General features: G+C 32.2%; 1 protein-coding gene across 1 annotated transcript in view; it reads right to left on the bottom strand.

The window, feature by feature from the left end:
• LOC111159009 (testis and ovary specific PAZ domain containing 1) overlaps positions 1–17470 on the bottom strand; it is a 110998-nt gene that overhangs the window by 25515 nt on the left and 68013 nt on the right. Inside the window, 6 exon segments of the mRNA XM_022521371.1 lie at positions 1385–1485; positions 2387–2561; positions 3637–3703; positions 15044–15159; positions 16453–16545; positions 16744–16895. Coding sequence (XP_022377079.1) covers positions 1385–1485; positions 2387–2561; positions 3637–3703; positions 15044–15159; positions 16453–16545; positions 16744–16895 — 704 coding nt within the window.

Raw genomic sequence — 17470 nt, forward strand, 5'->3', positions numbered from 1 at the left:
TTCTTTTTGGTTGTTGCTGTTTTTGTTTTCTAATGCCTTAAAAATATAAAAAACATTCTTAGCCCTTGAAATATACAAAAACAGGCTGTGGGTCAGATTGGGCTCTTAGTTTGTGGATCCTGGTTTTATATTATAGTCTATCCTATCTGAGTCAGATCCATATTGTGATGTTAAGGTACTTTTAAGTTGATTATAGAAATGAATGCATTTTTAAGGAAAAAGCTCTAGCTTAATTTCAATGGTTTTACTTTTGTGTTCAAAAGGAATAGGTTTCACTAAAAAAATTCATACTAAGTAAAATAAATAAAATATTCATTCCAAATAAGATACTGAAAATTTTAAATTACGATACAGGCACAAACTCACCAGCCTCTTGAGAAATAATCACAATGAATAAAATAAAAATACACTCTAAAATTTCAACAAAATCAATCTTTGTCAAAAATACTGTGCTATGTAGTCCTCAACGTCCCAAGCATTAAATATCTAAGAAATTAATGCTATGATGAAACTTAAGCTAGACTATGAGACTAGGGACAAGCTATATTCTGCCCATTGCAGGCCTACAACCACACAGTGAATGCTAACCTTTTGAAGACCTTAAAGACTGGAGACCTTATGTACAAGGATTCTGTTGTTGTTGTTTTTAATTTTTAAAAAAATCAATGAATTTGTATGTGTATGAGTGACCATGTACTTATATGTTACTGAACATATTTCTTTATGAAATAACCTTATTTTGTAAGAAGAAAGAAGCAACAAAAGATACATTATAATAGCTGATTCAGTACTGACCACATTTTCAACTGCTCCATTCATCCCTCAGAAATCCCTTCCTATTTTAGATTTTTCCTGTCCTCTACTTTACTTCACTTTGTTGAATCTACAACCACCTGTCACCTCAGAGAAATCTAAAGAATGGTAGTTCAGTATGGTCCAGAATAACTAGACCACTTCTAAGGTGAGCTAAACCTCAAAGGTAGATATCAAGATATATGGTCTAAGTGTTCCAGGAGGTGATTTTTAAGGAGTTCTGTTAATTCTGAGTTCCCTGGGTTCATCTTAAAAAAGGTGTCTGGAACTTATGCAAAATTATAATGTTATAAATCCTTAAGAAGAAGCAAAACTCTGTATTGAAAGTTGCTTCAAATAAATAGGATACTTAGCATACTTCTGACACTTCTTCAGGGTAACTGGTCTCATGCTACTGCCTTCCACATTTGCCTAATATACTACCTAATAATTCACTTACTAGTCTGGGACTCATTTTGCCGCTTATAACAATAATTAGGAGATTTCTAATTTGCAGGGTTAACTATATTGTTAAAAAAATTTTAAATTCACACACTCTGTACCAACCCCAAACAAAAATTTAATGACATACCTTGGACCACTGCAACAGCTTGTGATAGTAGTACATAGCACTGATTCCAATTCTTCCCAGCAAAGTTTTATCTACTTCACTATTTTGTGGATCTTTGCTAACTGAAACACAAAGTAGGCATATCAAAAAAAGTGAAAAAGTAATTTAAAATGGCAGCAAAGACTAAGTGATATGAAATTATTGACACTAGAACAAAGACCAGGTGTTGGTAAACCACAGCCTACAGGACAAATCTGGCCTGTGGCCTGTTTTTGTATAGCTTGTGAGCTAAGAATGGTTCCCCTATTTTTAAAGGGTTGCTTGAAAGGAAAAGAAAACTATGTGTGATCGCATCTGATAGCGTGAAGCCTAAAATATTTCTGCCCTTTGCAGAAAAGGTTTGCTGACCTCTGATTAAAAATACAGCAGTGAAGGGGCACCTGGGTGGCTCAGTGGGTTAAAGCCTCTGCCTTCAGCTCAGGTCATGATCCCAGGGTCCCAGGATCGAGCCCCACATCAGGCTCTCTGCTCAGCGGGGAGCCTGTTTCCCTCTCTCTCTCTCTGCCTGCCTCTATGCCTACTTGTGATCTCTCTCTCTCTGTCAAATAAATAAATAAAATCTTTAAAAAAAAAAATACAGCAGTGAAGAGCTCATACAAAAAAAAAAAAGTCTCAGAAACATATGAATTTTGTTGACTTATACTAGTGAAGGTAGTAACAACTTTAATGATTCAAAAATTCAAGTGCTCCAGTACAATTTGCTAGCAATAGTTTTACCAATCTGAATGAAAAGACAGATAAGAAAATGAAACATGAGTTGTTAAAACAATTCTTGACCTTATATCATTATAATCTAACTTGATAATAAAGAGATGAAAGATTTATAAAGAGAAGGAAAAGTATCTGAAATCTGCAATATCAACTTATCCCCAACATGGAAAATAGTAAGGGCTTTACATTCCTGTTAAAACACTGCACCATCCTAATACACACAATACTTAAACCCGAAGAGTGACATTTTACCTGTTTCAGCAAATTCGCAAAATGGAACACCTGGTCTCTCTTCTTTACAGTCTTTTGTTAATGTTTCAGCAATACAAGCACAAAATCTCTGGAAATCTGCAAAGTTTTCACAGCCCATTTTTATGTTAATGTATAAATTTCCCAGTTTGGTCCAGTCACCTTTTTCTTTACAATGCTATCAGAATTATTAGAAACAAAACAAGAAAAAAAGAAAGAAAGAAAGCTTTCATTTATAAAAAACGTATTATGGAATAGACACATGTAGGCATTAGATATACAGAAATTAATAACACAATCTCTGTAGATCTCAAAAACTTACTGACAATGTTACACCACCAATAACTTGCTATTGTGCAATTTGGGTTTCTGACTATAGCATAGTCTCTGTAAGTTCCAGATGGCAATGTACATCTCTTTTAATAACCTTTTCATAATGTACTTAATGATGTCACCCCAAAACCTGAACTAGACAGTGGAGATAAGTTTTATGGAAAACAGATGATTAGCTATATAGTTTGAGCTGTCTCTGTAGAAATACATTATTTTACTTTTAGAGATTTTACTTTTAGAGTAAACTTTGAGAGATTGCATTTTGCTATTATTTGGCCCCATTAATAATTTGGGGCCCAAATATCATTTTGGGCACTACATCTTTTGTGTGAAAGGGACTACAAAGTAAATTTCAGTAAACTTACCATCTTCTCATTATTTTCTATTATAAACAAAGAAACACTTTTCCACACCAACATAAGATTATTTCAAAGATACAAATACTAATTAAGACTAGACCAACAATTCCTAGATGAGTATAAAAATGATCTTAAACTAAACAGTAAAATCATCTTGAAAGTTCTCTATTTCTTATACTCCAAATGCCTGGAGAGGGCACAATGACCTTGGCTTTCCACTATCATTTCACATACTGCAGCCATCCATGGATTATGGTAAGAAAGCCAACTTTCTTGTGCACCAAGTCTGTCCGGCGACAAGAATTAAAGGCTAATAAGCCTTAGATTATTATACTTAATATGTTAATTTTGAAACTGAACAATTATTTTTAGAATAGTCCATAACTCTAGAAATTGTTTGCATTTCAAAGTGTTAAAAAAATATTAGACTTCTTTCCCTTGAGAATTTTCTCTGTATAACAAGAGGGTTTAAAAAAACTTTACCCTCTATTCAAAGTTTCTTTGTTATTACTGGTTTTCAGAGATCCCAGCAATTTATTTAAAAAAAAATAAGTGTCATACCTCTATTTCATTCAAGGCTGAATCTAAATTACATTTCCAGTTCTTTTTAAATTGCCTCATCCGCAACCTTTAACAATAGAAAAGGGTTAATTATGTTTATCCTCCAAAAGTCACTACTGCCCCTAATTCACTTGTTCTATAGTTTATATCTAAGAAACTAGAAAAGAAGGAAAGTAGTAAAAATTCTTAAGAGCTAAAGAAAATAGCAAATGCATAGATATCTACTTCACACTATTTCTCCTCAAACCATAGGCAACAAGAAGGAAAAAGCAAGTTCCACATGAAACCGTACTTTCAGCCTATAAGGTAACTTTAATACAGAGAATGCCAAAGCTTCAAAATGATTATGGATAAAAAGAGAAAAAAATCATTAAAGCCAGTACTTGATCTTTCCTACTCCCACTCTACCCTTGCTGACCCAACAAGGATTTGTGATAAGCAGAAATAGACCAAAATAAAAACAATGCAAAAAAATCTGTGGAAAACTGAACAGGAAGGACTTAACATTGATTAAAAATATACTACCACAATGACTAAGTCCACATTAAGTTTGAAAATGCTAAAAAAAAAAAAAAAAAATCTGAGTAGATTAGAACACAAACCACATAGAATGAACTTAAAATTTTGTTTGTGATTTAAAGAACACAATCTATAAAATGCATAGCTTCTGGGAAAGGAAAAAAAAAGACAAAAATTAAAGAAGTAGCATCCTTTGGCAACTGAAAACAGAAAAAGGAGAAAAAAACACTGTACCATTAAACTAAGAGTACTATATAGCTGCCAACTCTGGGGTCAATTTTGATAATTAGTCCCAATGCTCAATAAATTATTCCAGAGCATTAAAAAGGAAGGACAACTTCCTAATTCCTTTCACGGATCAAATATAAATAACACTGATACTTCAACCAGATAAAGGTAGAACAAAGAAAAGTGTAAAACAATATTACTTATAATGATGTTGCAAAAGCTAGATAAAATATTAACAAACAAATCAGTTTTTCAAATTGAGTTAGGGAATGATGGTTGTGATGGTTGCACAACAATGTGAATGTGTTTAATACTACTGAACTGAACACTTAAAAATGGTTAAGATAGTAAGTTTTATATTAAGTGTATTTTACCACAAAATTAAAAAAAAATTGACAAACAGAATCCAAGACCACCTTAAGAAAATGACACACCATGACAAAGTGGTATTTACTTCACAAATATAAGGTAACTTCAATATTTAAAAATCCATCAGTATTATATACCATTTTAATAAGTCTAACAGAAAAATTCATGATTTCCATAAATATTAAAAAGGCAGTGATAACATTAATTCACTTACAAATATAGGAACTAAGAGATACTTCCTTAAAGTGATTAAATATATATACTGTAGTCCTAAAGACATGACTGTATTTAATGAGAAAATTCTAGAGATATTTCCACTAAGATCAGGAACAATGAAAGGATGTTCACTATATCCATTATTATTCAATACTATACTAGAAGTATGAGCCAAGGCAATTAGATAAGGCAAATTACTTATAGGCATAACAATGGAAAAGAAGAACTAAAACAATCTCTATTCACAAATGATATGATAGTATACCTGGAAATGCCCACAGATTCAAAGATGAAAATAGCTCAAACAATAAAGACTTTAGAGAGAATTAACAGAATATAAAATTTACAAACAAAATGTCCTTTATATATACAAAAAAAAACACAGCACATAATGATACAAAAAAATTCATTTATAATAGCAACAAAGATTAAATACTTATAAGAGGAAAATTCTAAAACACTCCTGAAAGACACATAAAGTATGAACAATAGAAAAAATTTCATGTTCTTTAATAGAATTCAATATTATAAAGATGTTAGTTCTTACTAAGTTTAATTCATAGATTTAATGTAATTCCAATAAAAATACAAACAAGCTACTATATGAGGTTAGGAAATTTATACTAAAGTCCATGTGGTTTTTAAAAACATACATGCAAGAAGAACAAGAAAGACATGGAAAAGAAAAATTTTGCAGGGGATTATCCCAACAAAATGTTAAAGCATACTACTAAAGCCTCTATAATTAAAACACTGTGGACCTGGTACAGGGGAATACAAAGTCCAGACACAGACCCAAGCACATATGAACTTTAGTATATGATAAAGGCAGCATCTCAAATCATTCAAAATTAACAAATGGTTCTGGGAAAGCTGGACAAAAAGTGGGAAAGAATTAGATCTCTATCTTACACCACACATAAGAATAAACTTCAAATAGATTATGAACCTAACTACAAAAATGAAGCCATACAAGTAAAAGAAAACGTGTGAATTCCTCCAAAACCTTGGTGCAGGGAAATTATGACTCAAAATCCAGATGCAATAAAAAATAACTATGACTCAAAACTGAGGCAATAAAAAAAGACTGATAATTTAGGTTGAACAAGAATAAAAGTTTTTGCATGGCGAAAGCCACCATAAACAAATTCAAAAGATAACGGACAAACTGAAAAAAAATATTTGTAATATATAATGCTATGGTCTAATACAATATATTAAGAACTCTTGATACTTAAGGAACAAAGAACCAGAATCAAAACAACAAGTACAAAAATGAAAAGAAAATGTTCAACTCATTTATAATAAAAGAAAAGCAAATTAGGTCTCCAGAACTTAATAATGTTATAACTGCAACTCTGTACCCTTTGGCTAACATCTCCTCATTTGCCCCATTTTCCATCTCCTGGTAACAGCCACTATTCTAATTTGTTGCTGAGTTAGACTTCTTTAGATTCCATATCTAAGTAAGATCATACGGATTTGCCTTTCTTCATCTGCCTTATTTCATTTAGTATAATATACTCCAGGTTAATCCATGATGTCACAGATGGTAGGGTAACCTTCTTTTTAAAGACTGAATAATATATATTCCATTGTATATATACACCACATCCTATTTTGTTCTTATTACTCAAGATTGCTTTAGCCATTCAGGTTATGTTGTAGTTTCATATGCATTTTGAAATTGTTTTTTCTATTTCTGTAAAAAAATGGTAATAGAACTTTGATAGGAATTGAATTAAATTTATAGTTAGTTTGGGTAGCATGGACATTTTCAAAATATTAATTCTTCCAATCCATGAACACAGAATATCCTTCCATTTATTTATTTATTTATTTATTTTTAAAGATTTTATTTATTTACTTGACAGAGAGAGATCACAAGCAGGCAGAGAGGCAGGCAGAGAGAGAGGAGGAAGCAGGCTCCCAGCTGAGCAGAGAGCCCGATGCGGGGCTTGATCCCAGGACCCGAGATCATGACCCCAGCTGAAGGCAGCGGCTTAACCCACTGAGCCATCCAGGTGCCTCGTATCCTTCCATTTATTTTTGATTTCTTTTACCAATGTTTTATGGTTTTCGATATACAGATCTTTTATCTCCTCAGTAAATTTATTTCTTAAGTATTTATTTTTTGATGTTATTGTAAATGAGATTTTCTTGATTTCTTTTTTTAATACTTCATTGTTAGTATATAGAGATGCAACTGATCTTTTTTATTTTAATTTCATTTTAAGCATTTATTTAAATTCCAGTTAATATTAGTTCCAGGTGTACAATTTAGTGACTCAACAATTCCACAAACACCTGGTGCTCATCACAACAAATGATCCTTGATCCCTATCACCTATTTAACTCACCCCCTCATCTACCTCCCCTCTAGTAGCCATCAGTTTGTTCTCTATAGTTAAGAGCCTGTTTCTTAGTTTCTCTCTCTCCTTTTTTCCTCATTTGTTTTGTTTCTTAATGCTCATTTGTTTTGTTTCTTAAATTCTAAATGACTGGAATCATATGGTATTTGTCTTTCTCTGACTGACCTATTTCGCTTAGTATAATACACACTAGCTCCAATCACATTGTTGCAAATGGTGAGATTTCATTCTTTTCGATGCCTGAGTAATATTCCATTATGTATATATATACATAATGGAATATTATATAATATTCCATTATGTATATATATACATAATGGATAGATATATCTATCTATATCTATATATATCTATATGTCTATCTATCCATTATGTATATATATACATAATGGGATATTATATATATAATATCTATATATAGATATATCTATATATCTAGATATACCTATTTTACATCATGATGACTATAGTTAATAATAAGGTATTGTGTACTTGAAATTTGCTGAAAGTAGATCTTGTGTTCTATGTACACACACACAAACACACACACATATAATACATATAATATATATATTATATAGATATATATAATAATATCTATATTATATATAGATATATCTATATATAGATATATCTATATCTATTATATATATAATATCCCATTATGTATATATATACATAATGGATAGATAGATATATCTATATATATCTATATATTATATATATACATAATGGATAGATATATCTATCTATATATATAGATAGATAGACACATACATAGTGGATAGATAGATAGATATCTATAGATAGATCTATCTATCTATCCACTATGTATGTGTCTATCCACTATCCACTATCCACTATGTATGTGTCTGTCTATCTATATATATATATATATACACACACACACATAATGGAATATTACTCAGGCATCGAAAAGAATGAAATGAAATGAATGAAGATGTGGTGTGTATATATTACATATATATTTACATACATATTATATATATAATATATATATATATACCACATCTTCATTCATTCATCAGTCAATGGACATTTGTACTCTTTCCATAATTTCGCTATTATTGATAATGCTGCTTTAAACATCAGGGTTCATGTACCCTTTTGAAATAGTATTTTTTGTATCCTTGTTAGTACCTAGTAGGGCTATTGCTGGATTCTAGGGCAGTTCTATTTTTAACTTTCTGGGGAAACTACAAACTGTTTTTCAGAGTGGCTGCACCAGTTTGCATTCCCAGAAACAGTGCAAGAGGGTTCTCCTTTCTCTGCATCCTCCCCAACACTTATTGTTTCTTGTATTGTTAACTTTAGCCATTCTCACAGGTGTGAGGTAGTATTTCATTGTAATTTTGATTTGCGTTTCCTGGATAGTAAGTGATGTTGAGCACTTTTTTATGCATCTGTTGGCCATTTGTATGTCTTTTGGAAAAATGTCTATTCATGTCTTCTGCCCATTTCTTGCCTGGATTATTTATTTTGGGGGTCTTAAGTTTGATAAGTTCTTTATAGGTTTTAGATACTAACCCTTTATCAGACGTTATTTGCAAATATCTTCTCCCATTCCATAGGCTGCTTTTTAGTTTTGTTGACTGTTTCCTTCACTGTACAGAAGCTTTTTATCTTAATGAAGTCCTAATAGTTCATGTTTGTTTTTGTTTCCCTTGCTTCAGGAGACATATCTAGTAAGAAGTTGCTATAACCAATGTCAAAGAGGTTACTGCATGTGTTTGCCTCTAGATTTTAATGCTTTCCTGTCTCACTTTTATTTTATCTTATTTTATTTATTTGAGAGAGAGAGAGAGAGCACGCACAAGCAGAGGGAGAGAGAGAAGCAGACTCCCTGCTGTGGAGGGAGCCCAACAGAGGGGTTCAATCTCAGAACCCTGAGCTCATGACCTGAGACGAAGGCAGGCACTTAACAGACCGAACCAACCAGGCGTCCCTCCTGTCTCACATTTAGGTCTTTCATCCTTTTTTTTTTTTTTTTTAAACCAAGATCTCAATTCTGCCTTTTTAAATTTTTTTAATTATTTTATTTTATTATATTATTTATTTTTTTATGTTATGTATTTTTTTTATAGGGTGTAAGGAAGTGATCCAATTCCATTCTTTTGCATGTTGCTGTCCAGTCTTCCCAACACATTGATTTTATATCCTGTGAGTTTAATGAATATGGGTATGAGTTCTAGCCATTTTTTGATGGGAGTCTTCTGGGTTTTCTACATACAGTATCATGTCCTCTGCAAACGGTGAAAGTTTGACTTCTTCCTTGCCAATTTGGACGCCGTTTATTTCTTTTGTTTTCTGATTGCTGTGACTAGGACTTCCAATACTGCGTTAAATAACAATGGTGAGAGTGGACATCCCTATCTTTTTCCTGACAGTAGAGGAATAGGTCTGTTTTTCCCCACTGAGGATGATATTAGGTGTGGGGTTTTTTGTATGTAGCCTTTATTATATTGAGGTACATTCCTTGTAACCCTACTTAATGGAAGGTTTTCTTTAATCACAAATGGATATTGTATTTTGTCCAATGCTTTTTCAAGATGCAACCGATTTTCTGTATGTCAATATTGTATCCTACAACTTTATTAAAAATACTTCACTTATTAGCTCTAACAGAGGTTTTGGTGGAGTCTTTAAGGTTTTCTGTATGTAGGATCATGTTATCTGCAGAGACTATTTTAATTCTTGCTTTCTAATTTGAATGTCTCTTATTTCTTGCCTATTTGCTCTGGCTAGGACTTCTGGCATTATGCTCAATAGAAGTGGTGACAGTATGCATCATTTCCTTGTTCCTGACCTCAGAGAAAAATATTTCAGCTTTTTTACTGTTAAGTATGATGTCAGCTATGGGCTTGTCATAGATGGCCATTACTAGAGTGAGGTACATTCTTTCTATACCTAATGTATTGAGAGTTTTTATCACAAAAGGGTGTTAAATTCTGGTAAATGCTTTACCCGCATCAATTGAATCATTTGATATCTATCCTCTATTCTGTTAATGTGCTAAATCATATTTACTGATTTGCACATGTTGAACCATTACTGTATCCCAGGGATAAATCCCAGTTTATCTTGTTATATCATGTGTAGTTGATTTTGGTTTACTAATATTTTGTTGAGAATTTTTGTATCTATGTTTATCAGGAGTATCATCTTATGGTTTTCAGTTTTTGTAGTATCCTTGTCTGACTTTGGTATCAGAGTAATGCTAGACTTGTAAAGGAGTCTGGGAGTGTCCCCTCACATTCAAGTTTTTAGAAGGGTTTGAGAAGGATTTGTATTAATTCTTCCTTAACTGTTTGGTAAAATTCAGCAGTAAAGCCATCTATTCCTGGGCTTTTCTTTACAGGGAGTTGCTTTTTTGTTTTGTTTTACTAATTCAATCTCTGTACTCAAAATTGGTCTGTTCACTTTTTCCATTTCTTCATGATTCAAACTTGTTAGGTTATATATTTCTAGGAATTTATTCAATTCTTCTAGATTATCCAATTATTTGGTGTGTAATTGTAGAGCCTTTGTATTTCTGTGCTATCAGTTGTAATGATGCCTCTTTCGTTTCGATTTATGTGAGTATGCTCTCTTTTTCTTCAGTGTAGCTAAAGGTTTTTCAATTTTCTTTTCAAAACCAACCAACCAGTTTTATTTTCTCTCCTATTGTTTTTTAGTCTCTAATCATTCCTCCTCTGATCTTTATTCCTTCCATTAACCTGACTCAGTTTGTTCTTTTTCTAGTTCCTCGAGGTGTACATATAGTTAGGTTTGAGATCCCCTTTTTGTCTTAATGTAGGCATTTATCACTATCAATGTCCCTCTTAGAACTGCTTTTGCTATAATCCCATAGATTGTGGTATGTTGTGTTTCCATTTTCATTTGTCCAAGATTTTTTATTTTACTTCGCTTTTGATTTCTTCTTTGACTCACTGGTTGTTCAGGAGTATGTTGTTTAATTTCCACATATTTGTGGATTTTCCAGTTTTCCTCTTATTTTTGATTTCTAGTTTCATATTGATGAGGAAAGATAGTTGATTCCATATTCTTAAATTTTTTGACTTGTTTTGTGAACTAATGTATGATATATCCTGAGAATGGTCTGAGTGTGCTTGAGAAGAAATATATGCTGCTCCTGTTGGTTGGAATAGTTTGTATATGTATATTAGGTCCATTTAGTCTAAAGTGCAGTTCAAGTCACATGTTTCTTTACTGATTTTCTGCTGGATGACATATGCATTGTTGAAAATGGGCATTAATCCCCTACTTTTATTACACTGGTTTCTATTTCTTCCATTAGATCTATTAAGATTTGCTTTCTGTGTTGGACTGCTCTGTTATTGGGTACACATATATATTTATATTTGTGATATCCTCTTGACCTGACTCCTTTATCACAATATAATGACCATGTCTCTTGTTACTTAAAGTGTAGTTTTTCTGATAAAAGTATAGCCTGCCCTCTTTTGGCTTCCATTTGCATGGAATAGCTTTTTCTATCCCTTCACTTTCAGCATAAATGTGTCTTTATAGTTGAAGTAAGTCTCTTGAAGGCAGCATATTAAAGTAAGTCTCTTGAAGGCAGTCTTGTTTTTTAATCCATCCAGACACTCTTCTAATTAGAGAATTTAATCTAGTCATATTAAAGTAATATTGATACGCAAGGACTCAGTACTCATATTCTGTTAAATTGTTTTCTATTTTTGTAGTTCCTCTGTTCCTTTCTTGCTATCTTCTTTGGTAATTTGATTTTATAGAGTCTCCAACTAAAGTTACAGATTTGTCTATTTTATCTGTTCAGTTCTATCAGTTTTGTTTCATATATTTTGAAACTCTGTTGTCTGCTGCATACACATTTAAGACTGCTAAGTCTCCTTAGTTGTTGCAAATGTTGGGACAGGGTAAACAGAAGATGAAACTTAAAACAACTCCGTGGCTCCAAAAAATTAGAAAATGGTAGAAAAATGAATAGTACATGATGAAAGGATATAGGAACAACCCTAAAGGACTTCCAAAGGTCAAATCTAGAAGAATTTGACCAAAAAAATAAATAATAATAGTATTAGATTATATATAACCCATAAGATAAAATAAATACCCATGAGTTCATACTGATATAAATGAATAAATAAATAAATGGAGAAGGGAAAGCTCTTCTTTACTCAAAATTCCCAATTAATAAATGTAGAAGAAATAGGGAAAATAAAGAATTACCTTTGGGCAAATGCCACAGTAGTAACCTGTAGGAAAAAGCCCCTGATGAATACTAAAATTAATGCATAAAGGTTTGAGGAGAAACAAGATAATGTATAATGTTAAAGTCTTTTGCCCAAAATATTAGTTATAAAGGGACAAACAGTAACTTTACAGTGTAGAAAACTGGCAGATAACATTTTTAACTAAGTTATAAAGGTTAACATAATCAGTAATAAGATATGTTGGCCCTATGTACCTCCAGTTAGGATGCACTGAGATGTGCAGTTAATTGGATTTTATGGCTACTGATTTCTTGGTTTTGATAACTGCACACTTACTATGTAGGATGTTAACATGAAAGGAAGCTAGATGAAGGATGTGTGGGAAGTCTCTATACTAATTTTTGCAACATTCTGTAAATCTAAAATTATTTCAAAATAAAAAAATTTTAAAGTCATTAAATGTATATTAAATATCCTAGATTATAAACACACCTAAATTCTCATTGATATCCTGAATATGCTGGAATTCTTTATGAATGTGAAAGCCTTTCTAATGAACTACAAACTACCTAATTAAAAACTATAATCAAAATCAAAGTATAAGTGTTCATTAAAACTCATTTCCCTAGCACAAAAAAGGGTAATTATTTCAAAGGGTGTCAGGAAAATTCGAACATAAAATGATAAATACTAAACTTTTTTTCCTTTTGCATTGAGGCCAGGTCCACATCCCTAACCACAACCCATACCCTTTAACTACCCACAGTTATTATCCTAGTTTGTCCTTCATCAAATAGGCCACCAATGTTAATTCCTCTTAAAAATACTAGATAATTCTTTTGAAGTGGGAGAACAGGAAGAAGCAGAGTGTATATGTATACAATTTTCAGAATTAGGGGTTGTAAAATAAGCTACAAAAATATTTGTGTGATCATGTCAATTTGAAAATTAGAAAACTAAGTCTGGTTTGTTCTGGAGTCAAGAGATCCTTTTCCCAATCATTGCCTGAAAGGTGGAGTTGTATAGCTATACTGGATACAGGGTAATGCTGCTCCTGTTGCATCTAGAAGTGCACACTTCCCTTGTGCCAGAAGCTTCTCAGTCTGACAGAGACGAACATCTGCTAGCCATCTGAGCTCTCTGTCATAGGTGTCACTGTCCAAAATGCCATATAGATCAGGAGAATAATGACTTCATGTTTGGAAGAAAATATCAATATACTTTCGTTATTATAAATTGATTATATCTCAGAAATCTGTGCTAGACAAATTGTATTTTTCTCACAAAAACTTATTTCTTAGGTAGTCCCAAAAATCTATTTAACCTAAATAGTATTATAATTTTTATAGACAACCTAAATATTAATTACCATTAGTTGAAGAAATGAAAAAACCCACAGAACTTGAAAAAGCCAAATATATCTTCAATACTGGTGCTTCAAAGGAAACAGCATCACTTAGCAGAATCACTGCAATTCCCTAGCTGTGTACCATGACATCCAGGGCACTAAAGCAAATTCAGAGGAGTTCCACAGGTTATTTTAAATTTTCAAAGCACCTTCTGTCAGATACCATCAAATTGTTACTATCAACTTGTTTGGATCTAACTGATTAATAAATAAGACAATTAATGTACTTCTTTTGGCCTATGGACACTACGAACCAAGAAGTCTGAAAACCTCTCTATTAGAAGATAATGAGAAATGAGATGACAACAGTTGTAGAAGCTGTATGAAGGAGCTTTCTAGGCATTCTCAAGGACTTTGCTGGTTGATATTATTTGTACTTTATCAAATATGATTTCATTAAAAAGTCATGGCTCCTTTAAATACTTAAAATTAGTAACACTATGTATGTAACAGTTTAATTAAAATTTCTATAAAAGTCATGGTTTTCCTTTTTCTCAATATAGGTATATTATGATACTATCCATAATTATCATAGGTTTCCAAATAAAAAGGCCTTGGGAGGCCCATAAGCCATATAGAGAGAGTGAACAAGTGAGAGAAAGAATGAAGAAGAAGCATTAAGGTATTTTGTTTAGCTAACATGAAAAGAAATGAAAGAAACAAAAGAATTAAGGTAATTTATACACATAAAAGAGAGTGCATTAAGTATAATTAAGTTAGTTCTGAAACAGAGGATAAGAGATTCCTTTTACACTTGATGTGCCAGGCACTGAGATGAATCAAGTACTGAGAAAGATTTGGTGAGGCTGACCAGAAAGGCTGTCTAGAGGCAGCCCAACTAATGACTAGGACATATTCAAGAGATGGGAGAAAGGCTTATGGTGTGCCACTATCAAGATGTTTCGAATATGAATAGTGATAAATAAGTGCTTTGCTTTCAACCTTTGTAAGTCCCTAAAAATATACACATATATTATATATGTATACATTATATATATATGATGTATACATATACATCATATATATATACACATACATCATATATATGATGTAACCTTAATTATAATGACTTTTCTTACCTGGATTTCATTTCCAGAACTGCAGTTATTTCTTGTTGGGAAGCCTGTAGTTGGTATAAGAGCTTGACAATATAGTTAAAGTGCTCTGCATCAAATATCATCCCAGCTTCAACAAACTACAGAGGAAAAAAAAAAAAAAAGGAGTCATTCCTATACAAATATGAGAGCTTGAAAATCAGTAATGTAACAACTATAAGAATGGTGAAAAATGGGGCGCCTGGGTGGCTCAGTGGGTTAAAGCCTCTGCCTTCGGCTCAGGTCATGATCTCAGGGTCCTGGGATCGAGTGCCGCATCAGGCTCTCTGCTCGGCGGGGAGCCTGCTTCCCTCTCTCTCCTCCTACTTGTGATCTCTCTCTCTGCCTGCCTTTCTGCCTGCTTGTGATCTCTGTCTATCAAATAAATAAATAAAATCTTTAAAAAAAAATGGTGAAAAAAAAAATGAAACAAGGAGTCAAGTGGAATTAAAATTCACTTAAAAAACTCAAAGCACATTTTCTTCCAATATTTGAGAACCACAGTAAGACACCCTTCTTCAAGAATTTAAAGTGAATGTGAAAATAATGTTTGAATTCAAAACCTGAATATTCTGTTTTCCAAGTTGTCTCAATGAATTTATCACCTGTACTTCCTGTGTGATACTCATTTTGTCTTTAGCTTACTAGCACTTGTGTTTATATTTCATCCCAGATTGTAAACTTCCTGAGAAGTATCAAACTGAGATTTTCTAAAACTACTAGTGATAACCACTAATTTCTACTTCAAAAAATTTCTAGGCAGGTAATTCTGTCAAGTTTTGTAATGTGGACCTGGAGATGTTCACCAAAATATTTGTATATTCTGCTACAGTGGTTCTAATGCTGCTCCTCAAAAAAAATGGGGTTTTCTTGATATTAGCCTGTTCTGAAATGGATGGCTGGGCAATGCTAAATACCAGTAAGTATCCAAAAGCACAAATTTTAATATATCTTCAAAAAGCCATAAAAATTCTTTTATCTTTTTGTTTAGTGCCAAATATAAAATCAATTCCTAGAACCTCCATGTTTCTCCCTATATACTTTCTTTGTTTTGGTCATGGTTTTCTATTTATATATTGATCTTTGTATTTATTTTTGTTAATAAATGAACTCATAACTTTTGGATAAAAAGAGTTTTCTTTAATCATCTTTAAGGTGTAACTATGACCTCATAAATCAGAAAGAAGTGCTTGGAATGATTTATCTAAGGGGAAGGCCTATCAGTCATTGGAATATGCTTATAAATCCTATTTCAAGAGAAAAAAAAATTTCTGAAAATAGGATTCTTTGGCATCAAGAATGTGAGTAAGAGGTAGTTTAAGAATATAAGTGGAAATAATTATTTTTTAAGTTATTCACTATCAGAGAATAAAACAGATTAAAGTAAAGCATACCTTGCAAAATATATCAATTAAAGCAGGTACAGCATTCCTTAATTTCATAGTTGCCACGTGTTCAAATATTTTTAGTAATATTTTCAGAGCGGGCTGGATAAAACAAAAAATTTACTCATTTTAATGTCTTCTACCTTAAGTTTCTCAAATTCATTTATGCTTAAATATACAAGTGTTCTCTAGGAAGTATACAATAAACACAGAAGTTTAACTGCTAAATTATACAAGTAAGAAATGTAACAGAGAAATCTACTTATAATATTAAAAAGAATATATTTTCAGTTTACTTACCAGCATTTTAACCATTATGCTGAGGTTCACTACCTGAAATACTTCTTTCAATAAACAATGTTTGAGTAAAGAATTTAGAAGGTCATTTAGCACTTGTAAATCAAAGTGTATACCCGGTGGAAATTTTCGGTAGTAATCCATAAATGTGTTTACTAAAAATAAAAACATGTTAAAGTCACTTGCTGATTTTAAGATATTTATCTTTCTTAAACGAGACAAATTTTCTATATTTAAAGGTTAAGCAGTATAAATTCATCTTCTTGAAAAGTATATTTCCATATCAGCAATATTTGATGGAAGTAAAGCAAAAATTAACAATAACATTTGAAATCAACCAAAGACAGCAGGCACTAGACAGAGAGCTAACTCATGTGCTAACTACAAAAAAAAGGCCCAAGTTTCCTCATACAACATGGTCTCAATAGGCACTCTGAGGAAGCCATACTCTCAGGGGTTCTTCAGGCCCAACTTGGTCAGGGATGAGAAGCTGTATAATTTAGGATGGTTGTAGGCTATTCTCACACACACCTCTTCTTATTTTAACCCCACCACCATGTTGATCCTAGGGACGTTTTTTATTCCAATCTATGACTGTGAACATTCTACTACAAAGTACATGGACTAATTTACTTTGAGAAAGTAGTTTCTTAATGTCAGTTCAATTCCTTAATATATTTTCTATGTAACACTTAAACCACTTCTAATTTTCCCCATTAATTTTAGTAAA

The sequence above is a fragment of the Enhydra lutris genome, unplaced genomic scaffold (assembly GCF_002288905.1).
Source record: "Enhydra lutris kenyoni isolate GAN:26980312 unplaced genomic scaffold, ASM228890v2 scaffoldscaffold66, whole genome shotgun sequence".
NCBI lineage: Eukaryota > Metazoa > Chordata > Mammalia > Carnivora > Mustelidae > Enhydra > Enhydra lutris.